We start from the raw sequence: 25604 nt of genomic DNA, 5'->3' as shown, positions 1-25604 counted from the left end.
TTGTTGATACAACATTATTTTTTCTACGAAATGCTATTATTAGACAACAACTTTGGAATTGCCATGTCTGGGATGTTCTATGAGGGAGTGTGGCTGTACAGTAATGATTTCATGATTCATAATAATAATAATAATTTTGGGGGTGCTTATATTGTATTTGTCCTGTTAAAACAGAGATCTCCACATTCCTTGCCCTCAATACCTACTTCCCCCTTCTCTCCACTCAAACCAACTCCGCCTTCCCTGAACCCAACTGAATGAGGGAGGAGAGAGTGAGAAAAGGGGAGAAAGAGAGACAAGGGAGGAGTGTAACAAGAGGAGGCTCCTGCTGCCGCTGACTCACACGGATAAAGTTACTAAGGCGCGGTGCTCAGTTCTGTTCTTGTCTTCTCACTACATTATCTTGAGTTAGGGAGCTGGACAGAGAGTTAGAGAGGAGACTTTCAGAGAGACAGTCTTAGGGTGTGAGAGTTAGGGAGCTGGACAGAGAGTTAGAGAGGAGACTTTCAGAGAGACAGTCTTAGGGTGTGAGAGTTAGGGCGAGAGACGGTGAGACTGAAAGAAAGACAGAGAGCGAGGAAGTGTTTTTGAGAGAGAGAGAGAGAGAGAGAAAGTGACTTACTGAGCGAGAGAATAGGAATTATAAGAGTAGTGAGGCCTGTATAGGATGTCATGATAGACTAAGATGTGAAGAAAGATCTGCACCATCTGCCTGTTCAGGCCCAGAGACCCAGACAGAGGCCCAGCTGTCTTACCCTGCAGCCTGAAGTAGAGAGGAGAGAGTAAGGGAGGTACTGTGTCTTGGCACACCAGCCACACACAGGACATCCACAAACCAGAGAAAGAGAACATGGAGACCCTCATCATCAAGAATGAAGAGAATACAGAAGAGAGTCATCCCACAACTGGAAGCAAAGATGTCACCACATCCATGATAAACATGTGGGACCTGAACCTAAACCAGGAACAAGAGGACCCAACAACAACGCACGATAAGCCAGGGGAGAACACCCAGCCTCAGAACCAGGAACAAGAGGACCCAACAACAACGCACAATAAACCAGGGGAGAACACCCAGCCTCAGAACCAGGAACAAGAGGACACAACAACAACGCACGATAAACCAGGGGAGAACACCCAGCCTCAGAACCAGGAACAAGAGGACCCAACAACAACGCACGATAAACCAGGGCAGAACACCCAGCCTCAGAACCAGGAACAAGAGGACCCAACAACAATGCACGATAAACCAGGGGAGAACACCCAGCCTCAGAACCAGGAGCAAGAGGATCCAACAAAAACGCACAATAAACCAGGGGAGAACACCCAGCCTCAGAACCAGGAACAAGAGGATCCAACAAAAACGCACGATAAACCAGGGGAGAACACCCAGCCTCAGAACCAGGAACAAGAGGACCCAACAACAACGCACGATAAACCAGGGGAGAACACCCAGCCCCAGACAATCTCTAGCGGGTTTACTGTCACCCCAGAAGATGTGCTGTGTGACTCCTGCATCGAGATCCCGTGCCGGGCCCAGAAGTCCTGCCTCACCTGCCTGGTGTCGTACTGCGAGGCCCACCTCAGACCCCACGTGGAGAACCAGAGGTTCCAGAATCACCGGCTGGTGGAGCCCTTACAGGACATCGAGTGTCGCACCTGTGAGGAGCACCGGCTACCGCTTGAACTATACTGCCTGACGGACGGCTGCGGTGTGTGTGTGTGCTGCAAGTGTGAGGGACAGGGGCATCTGGGGCACAGTACTGTACCTGTAGAGGAGGCTCGAAGACAGATCCAGGTATTGGTAATATTTATATTTTACCAGTGGAGGCTGGTAGAGGGGGAACTAGGGAGGACTGGATTCTTTGTAATGGCTGAGTCCTTCCTCCCCTTTCTCTCTCCACCAGCCTCCACTGATACATACAGACACACAACACACTTCCATTTCACAGACAGTGAGTGATAACTGTATGAGTGCTCCCTTTTCTCTGGCATGGACATGTTGTTTTGGGTTGTTCCACGAAAACACTGCCTTTTGCATCCCTTTGATATTTTAAGTAGAAATTGTGCACCAATATTACATTTTAAAAGCGTGTTATATTAAATGAAGTGTCATTTAAAATAGACCACATGGAGAATTCAGTAAATCTTTAATATGAATATAATCTTGATTACCCAGAAGGGGAATTCTCGCAAAAGTTGAATCACATGAATCTGTCCACGGCAGATTAATATGAAAAATGATTTGTTAAAGTGCCAAAATTAACAATTTTGACATGTCACTCCTTGCACCCGCTGTGACTTCTGGGAAGATTTGAACCCACTTAACCCCAACATTCATCATCATTGTAAAGCCCTGGTTATGTTGATGACAAAGTCTTGTCTGGAGAGGATTATTTATTTCATGTGATTAGTGATTCATTTACGTCGGCCCCTCATTTTAAGGTCAACCCTGTTACATGAACTGAACTCTCGATTTAATATGGTGAAACTATTCAAGAGGAAATGGTCTACCCGGTTACGTTCAACTCCGTTGCCTTATTTGGCACTCAGCAGTTGAAACAATAATAAAGTGTTTTCCCCGCCCCTGTTTCAGTACAAAGCTGAAGGATGGGCCTGGAGAAATAAAACCACTCTCAAATTCACAGACAGAGCTATGGATTAAAGGACTGACCATCAATGATATGACAATTATAGTTTTAAACATGTTTTGAGGCTAAATAGTGTGTTTACATTGACTTTGTTTTACAAACATTGCAGTAAAACAAGCTTATGTTTTGGGTTCTGATGGGGTATGACAGTTGGACTAAGCTCCTGAAGCATTTATAAGTTATATTCTTCAAGAATCAATGGGTACATATAGTTAATTTATAAGTAAAAAAATGGCTTCAGCAACTGCCGATTGCCCCTTTTCATAGGTACTTCCTGTTGTCTTTTTTTTAACCTCTTGAGATGGGAAAACTAGTTTTGTATTAAGTTATTTCTGACAGAATGTTAAAATTTGGTAAAACCAAACTTTTTCTTTTTATACCAAGTTACACTTCTCAAAAGGCACCGGTTGTTGTGGTTTTGAAGTCCAAAACTCCTCTTTTTAGTGTCAGTATTGTCTAGTGATCCAGGACACGATGTAGGGAGCATAGGATAGGGAGTCTCCAGGCAAATGAGTTTTTATGACATCATTTGTTTATCACAAGACTTCAGTACGTTTCTCTGTGATAAGAAACCTTCTGTGTGACATGTGATACGTACAGCCTGCCCATTGTTCTCTTCCAATAGGTTGCCCTCTCTCAAAGCTACTGTAGTAAATAAAGCAAACGCATTTCCCATGGGCTATGCTGGTAACCTGGCACTGGTCCCATCACATGGTACTTTTTAAGAAACAGCAGTGTGTGTGTGTGTGTGTGTGTGTGTGTGTGTGTGTGTGTGTGTGTGTGTGTGTGTGTGTGTGTGTGTGTGTGTGTGTGTGTGTGTGTGTGTGTGTGTGTGTGTGTGTGTGTGTGTGTGTGTGCGTGCGTGTGTGCGTGTGTGTCTGTGTGTGTGTGTGTGATCGTCTATAGACAGAGCTGCAGAAGAAACAAGGGGAGATTATGAAGACCGTCTCAGTGGCAGAGAATTCCATTGGCAAGCTACAGAGCAACACTGCATCCATAGAGGTTTTTCACTACACCTGCATTACTTTGACCATTTCCTCTGATCTCAATGAACCTTAAACACACAGCTGATACAACTAAGCACCTCCTCCTCTCCTTTAAAAAAAAGTATGTCACACATTCTCTCCATACATTCTTTCCCCACGTTCGCATATTGCTCTTTTATCACTTAAAACATCGTCTCTGATCTTAATGAACCTCGAAACATACAGCTGATACACATTTACTAAGTACTTCTCCATTCCTCCTCTTTCTATTTATCACATATTCTGTCCATCTTTCTCTCCCCAGAGCTCGGTGGCAGGGGTACGTGCTGTGATGGAGCAGCAGTTCTATCTGCTGCAAGGGGCCGTAGAAGAGGCCCGGAGGAGGGCCACGGAGGTTCTGGAGGGGGAGCAGAGGCAGGCGCTCAGTCAGGCCGAGGGCATCCAGGCCCACCTGGAGCAGAAGAGCCAAGAGCTGAAGAAAACCCTGGCCAGAGTGGAGAGACTCTTCAGGAACAAGAGGGATGTAGACTTCCTGCAGGTGAGAGACTGGGGCTCCGGGGTGAAACTTATCCTATGTACAGACCTTGGATATCCTCCAACCTTAACCATTAGTGGGAAAAATGCTAAACTGACCCAAGATCAGCGTCTAGGCCCGGGGCAACTTTAGAGTGCACCAGAGAGGGTTGGGTTTAATTCCATTTCAATTCAGTAAATTCAGGAATTAAACTCAAATTTGTAGGAAAGCATTGAGGAAAATGAACTGACTGAATTTAAATTGAATTGACCCCAATCCCTGGTGAGTGTCACACATGAAATGAAACAGAACACATGCAGCTAGTGGTGTTGCTGAAAAGCACAATATCAACCTGCTGCCTTCAAGTCTCCTGTATCATGATACTGTGAGAGGTATTTTCTTTATTTTTTACATTCTATTGGTTGATGCTGCGTTGAATATTTATTGACAAGACATTTCAGCGTAAAATGTTGAATTCATTTGTAAAAAGTTTGAAAAACATAATTCCACTTTGATATTATGAGGTATTGTTTGTAGGCCAGTGACAAAAACAATTGAATTTAAATTGTGTCAAGGGGTACTTTCTGAAGGCTCTGTAGATTTACATGGTATACTGCATCACACTGCAGTGTTTGGAAATGTATTTATTTTTACCTTTATTTAACTAGGCAAGTCAGTTAAGAACAAATTCTTATTTTCAATGACAGCCTAGGAACAGTGTGTTAACTGCCTTGTTCAGGGGCAGAATGACAGATTTGTACCTTGTCAGCTCAGGGATTTGAACTTGCAACCTTTCGGTTACTGAGAGGACTAATATCTTACCCTTTGCCTCAGCTTTCCCCTATGATCTGTTAAATATTGTCTCGGTCAGTCATTTTGACTCGTCTCGGTCAGCGATTTTGTAATGTTGACAGTGTCCACAGTGTGAGGGAAGTGACAGGTGGGAGGAGCTATAGGACAGGATCACTGTAATGACTGGAATGGAAGTTAGTGGTTTCCATATGTTTGATGTGTTTGATACTTTCCATTGATTCCATTCCAGCCATTAGAATTAGCCCGTCCTCCTATAGCTCCTCCCACCAGCCTCCGCTGCTTACCATAGACACTTCATTTAGATTTTGAAAGGATTTGATAGGTATTAACAGTATAGCCAAGAACCTACCAAGTCTATTCAAGGGAAAGCAATACTACCATATTGCTTTAACCTATCTGAAATGTCTCGGGGGTAGAGGTTTGGGGTTATTTCTAGATGGAGCCCTATTTTGCTTCCCAAATGGCACCCTAGTTCCCATATAGTGCACTACTTTATAGTACACTACTTTCATGCTGTGATGGAGCAGCAGTAGTGCACTATAAAGGGCATAGGGTGTCATTTGGGAAGCAGATATAGCTGTCTTAGTAGTGTGACAGTAGTGTGAGTGGCTCCTCCTGCTGGTGAATGTAGGAATACTCCGAGTGGAAGACGGGGGCTGTGGATGTCTGTCTGCCTGGGCTCTACGTCGGCCTCACAGATCGCCTGGCCTCCTTCAGCTGCCTGCTGACTGAGTCCACCCAGGAACTGTGTGACCAGCTCAAGGCTACCTACAGGGACAAACTGAAGGACATCTGCAGGACTGGTGATGAGTGTACACATTTTAACCAGGGCTGTGTTCATTAGGCACCAAACACAAGAAAACTATAGAAGCCTGGAAAAACTGCTCATGTTCCTTTGTTTGTTTTTGTGGTTGACATATGCTGTTTCATGACATAATGAACACGACCCAAGTTGTTAGTGTAAAAGAGAATATTCTCCCCATGACTTAGCTAAATAAAAGTTACATAACGGTTGGATAAGTAACCATAGTCTTCCCAATGCATTGTATTATAGAGAGTTCTCTCTGTATTACCTAGAGGATAACTTCTCTTTCTCCTACACTGACCTACAGAGAAACTGGGCATTACAACCATGGTCCATCCCAAGATGTCAAAGTCTTTTTCACTGCCTGAGCCTGAGATGCGAGACGACTTCCTCACGTGTAAGATGTCTTTTTTTATTGCATTAGCAACCATTTCCAATTTGATTTGCATAGCTAGTGCTCTTCACAATGAGCTAACCCTTTTGAGAAATAGCCTGACTTGGTGTAACCTTTCACATGTGTTATAGCGACTGAGGTAGCCTTTGAATAAGTATGTGTGTGTTTGTATTGTCCCTGCATGTGTCCTGTGCTGGCGACAAATCCATGTTCCCCTCTGACGATTAATAAAGTTTATTAAATTAAATGTGTCTACTTGGCAGATGCCAGCAGTCTGACCTTTGACCCAGACACTGTCCACAAGTTCCTGAGACTAACTGAAGACGACAGGAAGGTGACCAACACCACGCCCTGGCAGCACAGCTACCCAGACACGCCCGAACGCTTCGAGTACTGGCGCCAGGTGATGACCTCAGAGAGCCTCTACCTGGGCCGACACTACTTTGAGGCAGAGTTGAGTGGGGAGGGCGTGCACGTGGGACTCACCTACAAGAGCATCGACCGGAAAGGCGTGGAGAGAGGCAGCTGCATCACAGGAAATGACTTCTCGTGGAGCCTCGGAAGGGAGGGGCGGAGCTTTTCCACTTGGCATGCTGATATGGAGGCGGTCGTGGAAGCCACAAGTGTGTTCACGAGAATCGGCGTCTACATCGACTTTGACTCAGGCTCATTAGCTTTCTATGGTGTGACTGACATCGCTATGACACTCCTCTACAGGTACAAGGCTGAGTTCATGGAGCCCTTGTATCCTACTGTCTGGCTCTCAAAGAAGGACAGTGTGGTTTTATTGGTTGGTCCTAAGGACCCCCCACTAATGAAGAGCTCAACTCTGCCTGCCACCCCCATCACTCCCATGGCAACATCAGCTCCTGTCAGTCCAGAATCATAATACTTTGACTGCAGAAGTGTAGTTAGGTTAGAGAGGCGGACCAGTACACATTTCTGTTTCTCACAAATACAATAAAGTATCTATTCTATTCATAAGCAGTTGCCTTAAGTGACTGATACTGTACTTATTTAACAGGACACAGCATCAAGTATCACAAGACAACAGACAGGGACTTTACAGGGGGTATCTGCACTCATCCAGGACCTATATACTAGACGGTGTCAGAGGAAGGCCCAAAAAATTATCCAGATTCCAGTCACCCAACTCATAGACTGTTCTCTCTACTACCGCACGGCAAGCAGTCCCGGAGCGCCAAGTCTAGCTCCAAAAGGCTCCTTAACAGCTTCTACCCCCAAGCTATAAGACTGCTGAACAATTAATCAAATAGCCACCCAGACTTTGTTTTTACACTGCTGCTACTCGCTGTTTATTATCTATGTACAAAATTACCTTGACTAACCTGTACCCCTGCACATTGACTTGGTACCGGTACCCCCTGTATATAGCCTTGTTATTGTTATGTAATTTTATTGTGTTACTTTTTATTTAACTTTTCACTTTAGTTTATTTTAGTAAATATTTTCTTAACTCTATTTCTTGAACTGCATTGTTGGTTAAGGTCTTGTAAGTAAGCATTTCACAGTAAGGTCTGGACCTGTTGTATTCGGCGCATGTGACAAATATAATTTGATTTGATATAGAACAAAACATGACACTGAGGGACTGAGTAATAACTTTTTAACTGCTCTTTTTATTGGAACAGGTTAGCAAGTGACTGACTTGCTAACTACTGTGATTGGTCTTTCATATGCAAAAACATACTATGTTTATTTGACATTGTGCTGAGTACTAACTACCAAGATGAGTACAAGGGCTGTCTTTCATTGTTGTGTCAATGGTCAATCCAATGTAAATCATATTAACAATGTGACAAAGCTTTTGCCAAATCTTTTTAGAATTGATTTACAAATATGAATTGCTTGACTTTTTAAAATACCTAATACTTAATATGAAATGAAGCATGAAACATATTATTTTTACATTTTAGATACATTACAACACGTAAGAAATTATTCTCATAAGAATGTGCACAAAATATTTACAGATACCATGACACATAGTCTCAGGCAGAGAAATCGATTGAGGTCTCGTTCTCATCATACGCAGGGTTAACAAAATGCACACCTGACGGAGTCAGGGAGATAGAGTTGGCGGCTTCAGTCCCATAGATACCTGGTACTTCGGGCATCATGGTGGGCTTGTCGAAGATGGGGTTTTCAAAGCCGTGGTCCGTGAAGTCCCCTATCTCCTCCTGGCTTCTCCTTAAGCTGCTCAGAGAAGGGGTGGGCATGGTTGGCATTTTTATGACGCCTCTGCGGAAGAGGACAGCCAGGAGGGGGAGACCAACGACTACTATCAGGATGCCGAACACGGCTCCCACCACAACTCCTGCGTTGTCCCCTGCCCCGTCACCACTGGTGGCCCCAGAAGAGGCCTGGAACTCAGCCCCGGTTATGCCCAGGTTTGAGCCTTGGGATTGGACGTCCTTCAATATGTCCCGAGCCAGGGCCTCTGCCACCGCACCAGACCCCCCATCCAGGAGCACGATCTGGATCTCAGCTGCAGCCGCACGTGGGATCACCCCGAGGAAATACTGAGATTTGAGCACCTTGGATATGCCTAGCTGAATAGACTGGTACGAGGGCAGACCAAGGAAGAGGTGCTGCAGTCGAATCCGATAAGACTCAAGGATGAAGCCTGAGGAATACTGGATGGTGACGATGGCACTGCACACGTCACAGCAGTGTCCTATGGGGTACAGTGGCTTCTTACAGCTCATAGGAGCGCATGTCACAGTGCCGCAGATCCTGTTGTGATTCGCAGAGTTCCCACAGTCACAGCCAGAGGTATCACTGCAGCCAGAAGCCCCGACGCTGGGGGATGAGGTTCCGTGGAACTGCAGCCGGCCAGAGTGTGACCCCAGATAATGGGTGAACTCTGAGCTGCTGCTGAACTTCTTCCCCAGAACGGACACACTCTGGACAGGGACGCTGGGCTGGTTGGAGGTAGTGTCCACGCGGAACGAGGAGCCAGCGCGGAACACCACGTTGTCGTACTGGCAGGGTACGCTCTCCTCGTGTACCGAGAACAGGAAGCGACCTTTCTCCAGATCGTCTGAAGACTCTGCCGCCTGCCACAGCGCCGGGTCGAACCACTGCAGAGACTCTGCATCTTTGAACTGGGCGGTGACGCCGGCCCCGCAACCGGGGTCCCCTCCATTACTGACCGTGAAGCCGCCCCCCGAGGGAAGGATGAACTCTCCGTCCACCGGTAGCCGGATCTCCTGGACAGAGTGGACCGTCTCCACATACACAGACACTTTCCTCTGAGCCGAGAACTGCACTATGTCGTTACCGCAGGGCACGGACCCTTTGTCCCAGTTGGTCTTGTTTTGATAGTTAGTGTCGGGTATCCACTGCTTGTACAGGGCGTCAGCTGCCCCGAACAGACAGAGACCGAGGAGAAGAAGCACGGCTGGTGTTTTTGGCATCTTGTATGCTTGTGACAGAAGTGGATGAACTACGAGGTGACCTTTGTCTCTGGCAGTGTGACTGTCACATGAGGGAGTGAGTGCACAGGTTCCCAGATTATGAAGTTGATGAGCTCTGGTAGACTCATCTTTACCGGCTGGTCACCAGCTTGGTCAAAGATTAACTGCTGTTGCGGCCGCAGTAATAACACTCCAAAATAACAGTGTAGCTGTCTCTATGAAAGAAAAGTGATTTGATTTAGGCCTACACCTTTTCATAGCCTTTATGCCTAAAAACTGTATGGTGAAAACTGTATAGTGTTAAAAAAAATGTGCATCTACAGTAAAAGTAAAGCTGCTATAGGGATGTTTCTTGTGACCAGCGGTGGAATTGACATTTTAAAAAGTCATTGGGAACTCATCAATGTCAAATCTAAACATTCTATGTAAAAAAAATTAAAAAAAGATTTGTCAAACTCTGTTCCCATATACTTCCTTGATTGCGACCAGTCATTTAAGGCAGAGTTTCCCAGACTCGGTCCTGGGGACCCCTCCTGTGTGCGGACCCCTCCTGTGTGCACATTTTGATTTTTGCACTAGCACTACACAGCTGATTTAAAATAACTAACTCATCATCAAACGTTGATTAATTTAATCAGCATTGTAGTGCTAGGGCAAAAAAACAAAATGTGCACACAGGACCGAGTTTAGGAAACCCTGGGCTGCGTTCAGTATGTTTTTACGTTCTCGAACGTTCAATTGAACAGAAACATTTCTGTACTGAACGACCAGTTGAAAAACAGGGAGGTGTGTTGGGAAAAACTGTCCGCATGTCCACTGGCCTTTAAAAATGTCACTCATTGCTTCAAGCCACACCCACCAAATGGAAGAAAACCTTCATATTTCCAGTCATTGGCGCAAACATACCTCAAAGTCTGTTCAATAACGTTTTGGAGAAACGAGTTGTTCAGAAGTAATCGTTCGGCAACAATTGAACGCACCTCTGATATAGGGTCGTGTGGGCGCTATACATATTGGTGATGGATTCTTTTCTTGGGGGTGAGACGCTTTGCAGATGATCAAGGTGGGTATGAAATGAAACCATTAAAAATGAAAGACCTGAAAATGATCAGTCTAATCACAAGCAGTAAATTATGGTCGAGGTAAAGATATCGCCATGAATATATTTTTTTATGAATTAATATATTAATTTATACAATTAGTGATATCACATTTCACATCACATTAGATTTTCAAATCTCTGGTTCAGATCTTTACAAAGTTGCAATCAGGCAACATATTCTGCACCCATGAGTGGGGTCCTTCATACAAGCATGTTTATTGTTTACCTACACGTCATCCGGAAGTGAGTGTCAAAGATGATGAGACTGGTGAGATCTCTTACTATTTTCAAACAAATAAGTTGTTTTATATCTTTAATTATTGATGACACTATGCCTGGTAACGCTTTACTGTTCAAGTTGCTCTCATTGCGTTTTTCTTAGCTAACTTTGTTGCCCTATTTCAGTGAGCCTTACTAGCTAACTGTTAGCTAGCTTGCTCACTTATCTTCACTTGTTCTTTTAGCTAGCTAGCTACGTTTTTATGCAATTATTTGAATAGATAAACCTTTGTAATGTTTTAAACCGAACTATTTAGCTAGAATGCACAAATTACCCCAGAGCCATCTAATTAGTGTGTCACTCACTGTCATGTCAGTTAGCTGTAAGTTACAGTAGTAGCTATCTAAGTAGCGTTAGCCACCTCAAAATGAGCCTTGTTTGACAGCTCATTTCTTTCTTGAAAGGATTCACAGGAGGCAGATGCTCCACTCTTTGGTGAGGACGATGATGATACCCCCACCAGACAGAAGAAATCAGAAATCAAGTGCGTTTTGGAAGTTGATTCACTAATTGATGAGGAGTAACAGAACAAACGGATATTTTCATTTCAACCCGTATCAGCTATTCTGATCACCAGAACAAGAGATGTTGTTTTGCTGTAAATGTGAACTATTCCTCTCTCTCTCTCTCTCTCTCTCTCGCTCGCGCGTGTGTGATCAAAACCTGCTCTTGTTTTAGGCATCCCCTTGCCACGTTCTTCCATCTCTTCTTCCGCACCAGTGCCATCTTAGTCTACCTACTGTGTGAAATCCTGAGCAGTAGTTTCATCGTCTGTATGGTCACCATCATCCTCCTCCTTTCATGTGACTTCTGGACAGTCAAGGTGGGTGGGTTGTCACAGTTTGATGTGGTACAACTTTATTTGGTCATACCCTTTTCACACTATCGTGTTGGCCTGGATATTTTCTTTTCACGTTGCCCTTTCCCACATGTTTCCAGCAATTATGTTGGATGTGTAACCAGGCCAGGCTAGCACAGCTTGACAGAGTAGTGTGAAAAGGGTAAAAGTTGCTTTTGTTTTATAGGTCCAGTTGGTCAGTGATCCCATTGTGTTTCTTTCTCAGAATGTGTCTGGCAGGTTGATGGTGGGCCTCAGGTGGTGGAACCAGGTGGATGAGGATGGACAGAGCCACTGGGTGTTTGAGTCCAGACCAGTACGGTTGCAGTATAGTCCGTGACTGTATTTGTATTTATTACGGCTCCCCATTAGCTGCTGCCAATGCAGCTGTTACTCTGCCTGGGGTCCAAACACATTAAGGCACTTACATATAAAACAGTACATCATATAACCACTACATATCTACAATACAAAATGTATAATACCATATTACAATATACGTATGTGCTAGTACTTGTATGCGTGTGTCTGTACATTTGTGTGTCTCTTCACAGTTCCCACTGTTTCATAAGGTGTATTTTTATCTATTTTTAAAAAAAAAAAAAGTCTGATTCTACTGCTTGCATAAGTTACCTGATGTGGAATAGAGTTCCATGTAGTCATGGCTTTATGTAGTACTGTGCGCCTCCCATATTCTGTTCTGGACTTGGGGATTGTGAAGAGACCTCTGGTGGCATGTCTTGTGGGGTATCCATAGGTGTCTGAGCTGTGTGCTAGTAGTTTAAACAGAAAGATTGGCACATTCAGCTTGTCAACACTTCTTACAACAACAAGTAGTGATGAAGTCAATCTCTCACGCACTTTGAGCCATGAGAGATTTACATGCATATCATTAATGTTAGCTCCCCGTGTACATCCAAGGGCCAGGCATGTTGCCCTGTTCTGAGCCAATTGTAATTTTCCAAAGTCCCTCATTGTGGCACCTGACTACACTATTGAACAGTAGTCCAGGTGTGACAAAACTAAGGCCTGTAGGAGCTGCCTTGTTGATAGTGTTGTTTAGAAGGCAGAACAGCACTTTATAATGGACAGACTTCTCCCCATCTTAGCTACTGTTGTATCAATATGTTTTGACCATGACAGTGTTGTGTTAGACAAGAAACTCTTTATCCACAATGTAGCAGGGGGTGTAGAGCCATTACACGTATGTTTTTCCAGCAGCCGACTATGATCAATAATGTCAAAAGCCGCACTGAAGTCTAACAAAACAGCCCCCACAATCTTTTTATCAATTTCTCTCAGCCAGTTTGTTTACTGTAAAATAGCATTGTAACTGGTCAAGAAGGTTACTAAGGGTTGGTAACAGGCTGAGTGGAGTTGTAGTTGTGCCTGTCTATTAGTTTAGTTTTCATTTATTTATTTGCAAAATACAAGTGAAAGACAAACAGTGCCGATAAACAACAAGGTGAGTTTGGAAATCCAAGAGGGCTTATATGAAAATTGCACCCCCCCCCCAAAAAAACGGTACATAGAAAATCAGACTGTTCAATCAATTAAACAAAGCAAAGAGTCTATGACTGAAAGAATTGCAACAACTAAGACTTCTGTAGACATGTGCTTAATTTCCCCAACTCTCTCTGTAGGCAACCAGTAGAAAAGTTCCAACCAACTCTGAATCACAGATCTTCTGGCTGGGTCTGATTGTGTGTCCAGTCCTCTGGGTCATCTTTGTGTTCAGTACTCTCTTCTCCTTCAAGTTTAAGTGGCTGGTGGGTTCAGTACCTTTCCTTTCTCCATTTGAATTTAGACATCTCTAATTTCCCACCCGATAATGAATATGTCAAACCTAGTATGAAGCTAGCTATATGATTTAACATAAACAGATACATGCATTGTTTTGGGTTCTCAAAGAAACATAAATAATCACAACGCATTGCATTTTTATGTCATGTCCCCTTGCAGGCAGTGGTGATCATGGGTGTGGCATTGCAGTGGGCCAACCTGTATGGATATGTGCGATGCAAAGTAGGCGGGAAGACCAACTTGAGGAGCATGGCAACCAACTACCTTGGCAGCCAGTTCTTCAAACAGGTATATAGTTCTTATTTAAAAACAGATCATATTAGACATTTCAGCTCATAGGTAGCAATTCGGAGGATAATAAACACCAACTCATTTTGAATTTCGACTACAATTGTAATTTCCCATTTGAGATCGGGTTCAGTTGCAACATGGACTACTTTTGTCTGTGATAATATATGATATTTCTGCCATCTAAACATTCATGTTTGTTTTCTTTATATAGGCAATGGCCAAACAGGGACCCTAGAGGTGGATGTGCAGAGAGAAGAAATATTAGCATTTCTGCTAATGCAATATTTTATGTTATCAAGAGGATCTTGCCTTGCTTTAACTGAGGCATAGGCTACTGTTATTTTTCTTAATTCCTGTTGAACAGGTGGAAGGCATCTCTCTATTCTGAGGGCACGGGGTTGTTTCCTACAGAGTCCTACAAACGATGTGGTATAAAACTAAGAGACTACTAGGCTTCTTTGTATGTTTGTTTAATTTGTTTTCCTGCTAAATATTCAAATACAACCTTGTTAATGATTGATAACTGCTGATTGTAATATAAGACATTTGTAAATATTACATTTACATAAAATGTCTGGGTGAATGAATAAAAACAAAAGTGTGTGAGTCAAGTGAGTTGTAATAATATCATGCAAAAAAATGTCCACACTAAATGCAGCCAATGGAATTTGTCCTTGGAAGTTTGGCGCAAAGAAGCAGAAGCCACTTGACTAACCGTCAACAACCCGTTTAATTAACCTGTGGTTCAGTTGGCTAACTCATTTACCTGGCAGGGGGTGAACTGTTTTACAAATGCTTGACAATAAAATAGTAAAGTTATACCTAAAAAGGGAATTGTTAACAGAATGACTGCGACAGATGAAACATATTTGTGGAGAGAGAAGATTGAGGAGAAGCTCAAACGGGTAACGTTAGGCTCGCTGGCTAGTTACAGTAGCTAGCGTTAGCAAAATCAAGTTATCATCCATGAACTAGGACTAACGTTAGCAGCTGTAGCTTGTATCTAGTAACACGCCTGGGTTAGGGTGTCATTCAGACCACACAATGGCTAGTGAACCCTTCACATGTCTGTCCAAATATTATATGACATTGCTTGCTAGAGTAGTAGACTTACTAACGTTTTGACTATTTGTATGAGAACTCACTGTAGCCTCATTAAATGCAACAATAATATGTAGGGAGAGCTAACGTTAGCCAAATTAGATTAAACTAGCTAGCTACCAATCCGTTTTCTTCTCAAGGATCAAGATCTGCTGACATTCGTTAGCGACAGCCTCAAAAGAAGTGATCAGCTGACTAAAGGCATGGTAAACTTAATCTGAAATCAAAGAACTTGAATCCTCTTACATAAGCTAGCTAACTGTTAGCTACCTGACTCGTGTCCAACTAAAGTTACTGTGTCACAGATATGAATTAAATCAGTGCTTGATATGGGCCGGAGCTCACTGGAACTGAGTACCACACCTCAAATGTGCTACTACTTGAGTTCCTGCACTTCTTACAGAATATTATTAGCTAAAACGTATTGGTGAGTTAATGTATTGAATTGCAAATGAAGTAGAGTTCAAATGCTATGTCTTATGTCTTAAGATAGCTTCAGTTATATGCAAGATTTAACGTGAGACAGTGTAGCTCAAGGTGTGGTGTCCTAGGTGTCCATTCTCTCGTCGTTGGAGGGCCGTTTGGAGCACCTGGAGAACTCGGTCATTCCCATGCACGACAGCACACAGAACCTACTGCAGCTAAAGGGGACAACGCAGAAGACATTATTCTACCTGGACGATGCCATCAGCCATTACCAAGCCGTCCGAGACACAGACAAGGTCATCATACAGGGGTGAGAGTAGGGAGAACGATGTAACACACACTCACACAAGCCCCATATTTGACCTCGTATACTCTATTCACAATACTGTGTGGAGTTGGCCTGCACTGGCCTGGTTAGGTTACATTTAGTTGCTGGAATTATACTGGAAAAGGACAATGATCCAAGCCAGCACAGTGTGTATTGAGAAACTACGAGAGAGTGAAAAGAGTACTACTGATGTTCTGTTAATTGAGGTTCAGTATGATGCTCTGTTAATAGAGGTTCAGTATGATGTTCTGTTAATAGACGTTCAGTATGATGCTCTGTTAATAGAGGTTCAGTGTGATGTTCTGTTAGAGGTTCAGTGTGATGTTCTGTTAGAGGTTCAGTATGATGTTCTGTTAATTGAGGTTCAGTATGATGTTCTGTTAAGAGGTTCAGTATGATGTTCTTTTAATAGAGGTTCAGTACAATGTTCTGTTAATAGAGGTTCAGTGTGATGTTCTGTTAGAGGTTCAGTATGATGTTCTGTTAATAGAGGTTCAGTATGATGTTCTGTTAATAGAGGTTCAGTATGATGTTCTGTTAATAGAGGTTCAGTACGATGTTCTGTTAATAGAGGTTCAGTGTGATGTTCTGTTAGGGGTTCAGTATGATGTTCTGTTAATAGAGGTTCAGTATGATGTTCTGTTAATAGAGGTTCAGTATGATGTTCTATTAATAGAGATTCAGTATGATGTTCTGTTAATAGAGGTTCAGTATGATGTTCTGTTAATAGAGGTTCAGTATGATGTTCTGTTAATAGAGGTTCGGTATGATGTTCTGTTAATAGAGGTTCGGTATGTTCTGTTAATTAAGGTTCAGTATGATGTTCTGTTAATAGACATTCAGTATGATGTTCTGTTAATAGAGGTTCAGTACGATGTTTTGTTAATAGAGGTTCAGTATGATGTTCTGTTAATAGAGGTTCAGTGTGGGTCAAGGGATAAGGAGAGGGAGAATAGTCATATTTGTGTCAACTATGTGTGTCAAATACATGACTGATCAACTGATAATTTTAGAATTAAATACATAATTTTTTTCTGTATGTACATGTGTTTCTTTGCAAAGGCCTACAGGAAGACTTTCTGACTATCTAGCCTGTGTTCACCGACTCAAGAAAGCAGAGGAGTACTTTCAACAGGAAGACCCGGACGGGCCTGAGCTGAATATGCTGGTAACTCTGTCTTCATGTATTTCTGTTGCCATCTCTAATTCAATCAAGCCAGGTTCTCTTTGTAGAAGTATGAATACTATCAAACAGTTGGACAAGAGAATAGAGTATGCTTTGCTTCAGTGAAAGGGTGCTCATTAATCACAACATGCCTTATTTTACTAGAAGAGATGGTCGCTATTAAATCACTACAGTCACTATCCAATAACTGTTAGATTTAAATCACTACAGTCACTATCCAATAACTTAGATTTAAATCACTACAGTCACTATCCAATAACTGTTAGATTTAAATCACTACAGTCACTATCCAATAACTGTTAGATTTAAATCACTATATAGACACTATCTAATAACTTAGATTTAAATCACTATATAGTCACTATCCAATAACTGTTAGATTTAAATCACTACAGTCACTATCCAACTGTTAGATTTAAATCACTATATAGACACTATCTAATAACTTAGATTTAAATCACTATATAGTCACTATCCAATAACTGTTAGATTTAAATCACTACAGTCACTATCCAGCTGTTAGATTTAAATCACTATATAGACACTATCCAATAACTGTTAGATTTAAATCACTACAGTTACTATCCAATAACTGTTAGATTTAAATCACTATATAGACACTATCCAATAACTGTTAGATTTAAATCACTATATAGACACTATCCAATAACTTAGATTTAAATCACTATATAGACACTATCTAATAACTTAGATTTAAATCACTATATAGTCACTATCCAATAACTGTTAGATTTAAATCACTACAGTCACTATCCAACTGTTAGATTTAAATCACTACAGTCACTATCCAATAACTGTTAGATTTAAATCACTATATAGTCACTATCCAATAACTGTTAGATTTAAATCACTATATAGTCACTATCCAATAACTGTTAGATTTAAATCACTATATAGACACTATCCAATAACTGTTAGATTTAAATCAATATATAGACACTATCCAATAACTGTTAGATTTAAATCACTTTATAGTCACTATCCAACTGTTAGATTTAAATCACTATATCCAATAACTGTTAGATCCTCCGATTTGAACGTACAGCACACACTGAGTGTACAAAACATGAACACCTGCTCTGTCCATGCCATAGACTGACCAGGTAAAAGCTACGATCCCTTATTGATGTCACTTGTTAAATCCACTTCAATCAGTGTAGATGAAGGTGACAGGTTAAAGAAGGATTTTTAAGCCTTGAGACAATCAAGACATGGATTGTGTATGTGTGCCATTCAGAGGGTAAACGGCAAGAAACAATATTTAAGTGCCTTTGAACGGGGTATGGTAGTAAACTAAGATCTCTTAACCACGGTTGGGTTCAATTCCAGTCATTTCAGGAAGTCCCCTAAAATTCTAATTTAAATTCTCTTCAATGCTTTTCAATGAGGAACATTTGGAATAGGAACTTACATTTGGTTTACTTTCTAAATTGACTGGGTTTGAAATGGAATTGACCCCAACACTACTCTAACTGTTTTTGCAGAGAGGTCGTTTAGAGAGTGCCAAGTCACAGCTGGAGTCCGAGTTCCAAGTCCTGTTGGGGCGCTACAGCAAGCCAGTGCAGACAGTCAGAATCCTGGATGTCCTGGACAAAAAGTCACTGAATGGGTCTGCAGGTGGAGTGGAGGAGGTACAACTCATACCCCAAACTAGGCTTCAGGACATCATCTCCATCTCCACCTGGCTGATAGGTAAGGTAGTGGTGCTGCCCATCTCCACCTGGCTGATACTGTAGGTAAGGTAGTGGTGCTGCCCATCTCCACCTGGCTGATACTGTAGGTAAGGTAGTGGTACTGCCTGTTCACCTGCAGTATGTCTCTGTCACTAACAGGAGGAGGTCCCTACTCTCAGCATTCTTGTCCATGTTGTAAACCAGGGTTGGGGTCAATTCCAGTAAATTCCAGAAGTACACTGAAATTCCAATTTACTTCAATGCTTTTCAGTGAGGAAAATTTGCAATTGGAATTTGTTTTTTTAACTTTCTAAATGGAATTGATCCCAACCCTGGTGTAAAGTTTAACCACATAATTCAGTGGATTATTGGGTCGTGTTCTTTAGGAAAAAAATAACTATTTTGAAACATGTCTAATAAGACGTTGCAAATACGTGTTCTATGTTGCTTGTCCCTACTGAACCAAACCCTGATGTTAAAGGCAGAGTGCAGCAAATGCTAATGATGTCAGTATGAATTCAGATGAGGGTGATAATGATGTCAGTGTTAATCCAGATGAGGGTGCTAATGATGTCAGTATTAATCCAGATGAGGGTGTTAATGATGTCAGTATGAATCCAGATGAGGGTGATAATGATTTCAGTATGAATCCAGATGAGGGTGATAATGATGTCAGTGTTAATCCAGGTGAGGATGCTAATGATGTCAGTGTTAATCCAGGTGAGGATACTAATGATGTCAGTATTAATCCAGATGAGGGTGATAATGATGTCAGTATGAATCCAGATGAGGGTGTTAATGATGTCAGTGTTAATCCAGGTGAGGGTGCTAATGATGTCAGTATTAATCCAGGTAAGGATGCTAATGATGTCAGTGTTAATCCAGGTGAGGATGCTAATGATGTCAGTATTAATCCAGATGAGGGTGTTAATGATGTCAGTGTTAATCCAGGTGAGGATGCTAATGATGTCAGTGTTAATCCAGGTGAGGATGCTAATGACGTCAGTGTTAATCCAGGTGAGGATGCTAATGATGTCAGTCTTAATCCAGGTGAGGATGCTAATGATGTCAGTCTTAATCCAGGTGAGGATGCTAATGATGTCAGTGTTAATCCAGGTGAGGATGCTAATGATGTCAGTGTTAGTCCAGGTGAGGATGCTAATGATGTCAGTCTTTATCCAGGTGAGGGTGCTAATGATGTCAGTGTTAATCCAGGTGAGGTTGTTAATGATGTCAGTGTTAATCCAGGTGAGGGTGCTAATGATGTCAGTATTAATCCAGATGAGGGTGTTAATGATGTCAGTGTTAATCCAGGTGAGGATGCTAATGATGTCAGTGTTAATCCAGGTGAGGATGCTAATGATGTCAGTGTTAATCCAGATGAGGGTGTTAATGATGTCAGTGTTAATCCAGGTGAGGATGCGAATGATGTCAGTGTTAATCCAGGTGAGGATGCTAATGACGTCAGTGTTAATCCAGGTGAGGATGCTAATGATGTCAGTGTTAATCCAGGTGAGGATGCTAATGATGTCAGTGTTAATCCAGGTGAGGATGCTAATGATGTCAGTGTTAATCCAGGTGAGGATGCTAATGATGTCAGTGTTAATCCAGATGAGGATGCTAATGATGTCAGTGTTAATCCAGGTGAGGATGCTAATGATGTCAGTGTTAATCCAGGTGAGGATGCTAATGATGTCAGTGTTAATCCAGGTGAGGATGCTAATGATGTCAGTCTTTATCCAGGTGAGGGTGCTAATGATGTCAGTGTTAATCCAGGTGAGGGTGTTAATGATGTCAGTGTTAATCCAGGTGAGGGTGCTAATGATGTCAGTATTAATCCAGGTGAGGATGCTAATGATGTCAGTGTTAATCCAGGTGAGGATGCTAATGATGTCAGTGTTAATCCAGGTGAGGATGCTAATGATGTCAGTGTTAATCCAGATGAGGATGCTAATGATGTCAGTGTTAATCCAGGTGAGGATGCTAATGATGTCAGTGTTAATCCAGGTGAGGATGCTAATGATGTCAGTGTTAATCCAGGTGAGGATGCTAATGATGTCAGTCTTTATCCAGGTGAGGGTGCTAATGATGTCAGTGTTAATCCAGATGAGGATGCTAATGATGTCAGTGTTAATCCAGGTGAGGGTGCTAATGATGTCAGTATTAATCCAGGTGAGGATGCTAATGATGTCAGTGTTAATCCAGGTGAGGATGCTAATGATGTCAGTGTTAATCCAGATGAAGGTGTTAATGATGTCAGTGTTAATCCAGATGAGGGTGTTAATGATGTCAGTGTTAATCCAGGTGAGGATGCTAATGATGTCAGTGTTAATCCAGGTGAGGATGCTAATGATGTCAGTGTTAATCCAGGTGAGGATGCTAATGATGTCAGTGTTAATCCAGGTGAGGATGCTAATGATGTCAGTGTTAATCCAGGTGAGGATGCTAATGATGTCAGTGTTAATCCAGGTGAGGATGCTAATGATGTCAGTGTTAATACAGGTGAGGATGCTAATGATGTCAGTGTTAATCCAGGTGAGGATGCTAATGATGTCAGTTAATCCAGGTGAGGATGCTAATGACGTCAGTGTTAATCCAGGTGAGGATGCTAATGATGTCAGTGTTAATCCAGGTGAGGACGCAGCTCTGACAGCTAAGAGGAGAGTCTCTGCCAGTAAATTCAAAACTCGGTCACTGGAAAGAAACCCATCCCACCACTCTCTGGGAAAACTGGAGCCCAGCAGCTTTTTCACCAATAAGTCCTACTGCTCCAAACTCAAAACACAGTCTCTAGGCAGAAAGCCATCCATAGAAAACAAGCCATCAATGGACTCTCTTGGAAAACTGAAAGCAAACAGCCTGTTCACCAAGATGATCGGCCTGAAGTCATTTGGTCAATTCAAAACGCAGTCCCTGGACAGAAAGCCATCACTAGACAAGAATCCATCACTAGACTCCCTCGGAAAACTGGAATCCAGTAGCTCTTTCACCAAGGTATCCACCTCGAAGCTGTGCAGCAGACTGAATATTCCCGATATTAGACAACCATCTTTGGAGTCCATCCCATTTCTGCCTCGAGACTCCACCTCCCATACCTTCCCATCTTGCAAACCCAAGCACCCAGCTTCCACCTCCTACATCCTGCCATACTTCAGACCCAAGCCCAGCTCAGCCTTTGGTAAGTTAAACGCAGCCTTGGTGGCATCTCTTCTATTGAGAGGGTGGAGGCGTATCTGTATCAATTAGCTTTCTTAAATATACGGAACTGAACTGACGTTTTGGTGAGGGCCACAACCCTCCCACATGTCCCCTCTGGGGGGGGGGGGGGGTTTCCCTCTCCCTGCACAATTATCCTTCACTTCATTGTATTATATGTTTGTTGTATCTGTTTCTTTATGTTCTAGGGCTCGTGTATCTGTAACACGGTTTATCTCTGCCACAGCGGACCTAGGATTTTAACCTGCGTCCCAACAGCACAACATAAACACCCTTTGCTCCATTGATCAGTGGTCATGGTAATCAGTCGTGCTGTTATTGTTCCACAGACCTCAAGGCCCACTACGCCATGGTGCGCTCCAATCAGTTGGACTGCTCCATGAAGGGTTTGAAGGACCACAAGAGTAGGAACCTCCTCTGCCCGGTGTTGCAGAGCAGGCGTGTGGATTCTGCCGTCAAGAAGAACAAAAAAACAGGTCATGAAAGTCCACCTTGCACACCACCTTCATGATGGTTATACAGTGCCTTGCAAAAGTATTTATCCCCCTTGGTGTTTTTCCATTTTTTTTGCATTACAACCTGTAATTTAAATGGATTTTTATTTCAATTTAATGTAGTGGACATACACAAAATATTCCAAATTGGTGATTTTTTAAAATGTTTTATTGTTTCAAAAAAATAAAAAACTGAAAAGTGGTGTGTGCATATGTATTCACACCCCCTTTGCTATAAAGCCCCTAAATAAGATCTGGTGCAACCAATTACCTTCAGAAGTCACATAGTAAAGTCCAATCTAGGTGTGCAATCTAGGTGTCACATGATCTCAGTGTATATATACACCGGTTCTGAAAGACCCCAGAGTCTGCAACACCACTAAGCAAGGGGCACCACCAAGCAAGCTGCACCATGAAGACCAAGGAGCTCTCCAAACAGGTCAGGGACAAAGTTGTGGAGAAGTACAGATCAGGGTTGAGTTATAAAAAAATATCTGAAACTTTGAACATCCCACGGAGCACCATTAAATCCATTATTAAATAATTGAAAGAATATGGCACCACGACAAACCTGCCAAGAGAGGGCCGCCCACCAAAACTCAGAGAGGCAACAAAGAGACCAAAGATAACCCTGAAGGAGCTGCAAAGCTCCACAGCGGAGATCGGAGTATCTGTCCATAGGTCCACTTTACGCCGTACACTCCACAGAGCTGGGCTTAACGGAAGAGTGGCCAGAAAAAAGCCATTGCTTAAAGAAAAAAATAAGCAAACACGTTTGATGTTCGCCAAAAGGCATGTGGGAGACTCCCCAAACATATGGAAGAAGGTACTCTGGTCAGATGAGACTAAAATTGAGCTTTTTGGCCATCAAGGACAACGCTATGTCTGGCACAAACCCAACACCTCTCATCACCCCGAGAACACCACTGTTTTTCATCGGCAGGGACTGGGAAACTGGTCAGAATTGAAGGAATGATGGTGGCTCTAAATACAGGGAAATTCTTGAGGGAAACCTGTTTCAGTCTTCCAGAGATTTGAGACTGGGACGGAGGTTCACCTTCCAGCAGGACAATGACCCTAAGCATACTGCTAAAGCAACACTCAATTGATTTAAGGGGAAACATTTAAATGTCTTGGAATGGCCTAGATCTCAAAGCCCAGACCTCAATCCAATTGAGAATATGTGGTGTGGCTTAAAGATTGCTGTACACCAGCAGAACCCATTCAACTTAAAGGAGCTGGAGCAGTTTTGCCTTGAAGAATGGGCAAAAATCCCAGTGGCTAGATGTGCCAAGCTTATAGAGACATACCCCAAGAGACTTGCAGCTGTAATTGCTACAAAATGTGTCTCTACAAAGTATTGACTTTTGGAGGGGTGAATAGTTATGCACGCTCAAGTTTTCCTTTTTTTTTTGGTCTTCTTTCTTGTTTGTGTCACAAGAAAAAATATTTAGCATATTCAAAGTGGTAGGCATGTTTGTATAAATCAAATTATACAAACTCCCCCAAAAAATCTATTTTAATTCCAGGTTGTAAGGCAACAAAGTAGGAGAAATGCCAAGGGGGTGAATACTTTCACAAGCCACTGTAGACACAGTTACAGGGGATGCTTTTCTGTTTGCACATTCCTTTGTGAACATATTACTAAGCATGCCATAGATCCAGGTTTCCCTAAAATAATTACCCTATATTTCTTATATCAAAGTACTTCCTGGTTATATATAGGACTCTATTTAAAACTTCCTGGTAGAATAAAGGATTCCTTATATCAAGGTACTCCCTGGTTAAATAAAGGTTTCATTAAACTATAGATAGATGATATGTAGTGTTAATGATATTTCCATGGCACTCACCCTTTCACTCCTGTCTTGTGTCACTAGGGCGGGACAGCATATTACACATTGAGATTGAGACCTACATGGCCTGCATCACAGCCTTCTTGTCCCTGGCCAAGAGTGAATACACCATGGTGTCCAAAGTCTTCCCTCTGAACTGCTCCAATACCTTTGAAACTCTCATCCAGGTCAGAAGGGAAGGATATTAAAATGTGATGAATAAAATATTACAACTTTATTGTCAATGTCTGCACAACGGTGAACGTTTGATTTTGGCTATTATAAGGCTTCACAGTGGCCAGATGATTCACAAAACAAACACACATTTCATATGGGGAGCTCGTCATAATGGAGCTCATTACAGGTGTATAACCATCATGGTTATATATACACATGGTTCTACATCTTACACTACCGGGGTGATGTGGATTCATTTGGACTCCCTGGCTGTCGGGTATCTTGATGATTCTAGTTGAAGTCTTGATGATGATTATAGTTTTAGACCAATGATGTCATTATGTACATGTTATGTATGTGTTATGTACATAATCTTGCACTGCAGCACTTTTGTACTGAGTTTATTTAATGGTCTTGAGAAGGATGTGCACATGAGGGTGTTTAATGTCTGTTTTTATGTGGTGAAGCCGAAGACAAATGTCCACATTGTGTGGACAATTTAAAGTTGTTCTAATTTGTAATTGTAATCTTATTTCCTTCAGGTGGCTCTGAACCAGCTGATCCAGAATGGGGAGAACATCGTGTCCTCTGTCAGACGAGCCTGTTCACGTCACGACTACACAGCCCTTGTCGCCATGTTACCTGTCCTGGGCCGTCTCCTGGAGGAGGACAAAGAGTTTAACACGTTACTAAAGGTGCCATATAATCCTGAGAGGACAGTGTAAAGTTGAGCTTTCTCTCTATTGTTGTGTGCTCAGGGGGGTGTCATGGTCAGGGGGGTCAGGTTTGGGGACAGGAGGTGTCATGGTCAGCGGGGTTGGGGTCAGGGGGTGATCATGGTTGGGGTCATGGTCAGGGGTGTCATGGTCTGGGGAGTCAGGGTCAGATTTGTAATGGTCAGGGGGGGTCAGGGTTGGGGTAAATTATATTTAAATTCCAGTCAATTCAGAAAGGTAACCAAATTCCAATTCCAAACTTTCCTCCTTGAAAAGCATTGAAGAGAATTGGAATTTCAGTGTTCCTGAATTGTCTGGAATTGGGGTCAGTATACTGAGGGAAATGTACAGTCGTGGCCAAAAGTTTTGAGAATGACACAAATATTAATTTTCACAAAGTCTGCTGCCTCAGTTTGCATATACTCCAGAATGTTATGAAGAGTGATCAGATGAATTGCAATTAATTGCAAAGCCCCTCTTTGCCATGCAAATGAACTGAATCCCCCCCCAAAAT

At 42.4% G+C, this 25604-nt stretch overlaps 4 protein-coding genes across 6 annotated transcripts; 3 read left to right on the top strand and 1 right to left on the bottom strand.

Moving 5' to 3' along the window:
- Nucleotides 1-327: 327 nt before the first annotated feature.
- On the top strand, nucleotides 328-7709 carry LOC139365177 (tripartite motif-containing protein 16-like). Of its 2 annotated transcripts, XM_071102624.1 has the most exons (6): nucleotides 328-1798; nucleotides 3558-3653; nucleotides 3942-4175; nucleotides 5596-5767; nucleotides 6077-6166; nucleotides 6427-7709. In XM_071102624.1, the coding sequence occupies exons 1-6, from the start codon at nucleotides 851-853 to the stop codon at nucleotides 7050-7052; spliced, it is 2166 nt and encodes a 721-aa protein (XP_070958725.1). In that variant the 5' UTR covers nucleotides 328-850; the 3' UTR covers nucleotides 7053-7709. The 2 variants fall into 2 exon arrangements, with proteins under 2 accessions (XP_070958725.1, XP_070958726.1); XM_071102625.1 differs by lacking the exon at nucleotides 3558-3653 and having other exon boundaries at nucleotides 368-1798.
- A 466-nt stretch (nucleotides 7710-8175) lies between these two features.
- On the bottom strand, nucleotides 8176-9603 carry LOC139365178 (amnion associated transmembrane protein). The gene has a single exon (XM_071102626.1). It carries the CDS (start codon nucleotides 9601-9603, stop codon nucleotides 8176-8178), a length of 1428 nt encoding a protein of 475 aa, XP_070958727.1.
- Nucleotides 9604-10441: 838 nt separating this feature from the next.
- LOC139424082 (Golgi apparatus membrane protein TVP23 homolog B) lies at nucleotides 10442-14528 on the top strand. 2 transcript variants are annotated; one of them, XM_071175778.1, is made up of 7 exons: nucleotides 10442-10666; nucleotides 11390-11469; nucleotides 11664-11808; nucleotides 12050-12139; nucleotides 13467-13592; nucleotides 13786-13914; nucleotides 14129-14528. In XM_071175778.1, the coding sequence occupies exons 1-7, from the start codon at nucleotides 10658-10660 to the stop codon at nucleotides 14150-14152; spliced, it is 603 nt and encodes a 200-aa protein (XP_071031879.1). In that variant the 5' UTR covers nucleotides 10442-10657; the 3' UTR covers nucleotides 14153-14528. The 2 variants fall into 2 exon arrangements, with proteins under 2 accessions (XP_071031879.1, XP_071031878.1); XM_071175777.1 differs by lacking the exon at nucleotides 10442-10666 and adding an exon at nucleotides 10911-10973.
- Nucleotides 14529-14762: 234 nt separating this feature from the next.
- LOC139423607 (exocyst complex component 7-like) lies at nucleotides 14763-25099 on the top strand. The gene is made up of 9 exons (XM_071175193.1): nucleotides 14763-14822; nucleotides 15159-15224; nucleotides 15570-15754; nucleotides 16835-16940; nucleotides 18464-18671; nucleotides 21285-21830; nucleotides 22198-22344; nucleotides 24243-24385; nucleotides 24917-25099. Exons 1-9 carry the CDS (start codon nucleotides 14763-14765, stop codon nucleotides 25097-25099), a joined length of 1644 nt encoding a protein of 547 aa, XP_071031294.1.
- The last annotated feature ends 505 nt before the right edge of the window (nucleotides 25100-25604 follow it).

This window comes from Oncorhynchus clarkii, chromosome 13 (genome assembly GCF_045791955.1).
Source record: "Oncorhynchus clarkii lewisi isolate Uvic-CL-2024 chromosome 13, UVic_Ocla_1.0, whole genome shotgun sequence".
Lineage (NCBI taxonomy): Eukaryota > Metazoa > Chordata > Actinopteri > Salmoniformes > Salmonidae > Oncorhynchus > Oncorhynchus clarkii.
The sequence above is the reverse complement of the archived record's forward strand: the minus strand, read 5'-3'. Positions and strand labels throughout refer to the sequence as shown.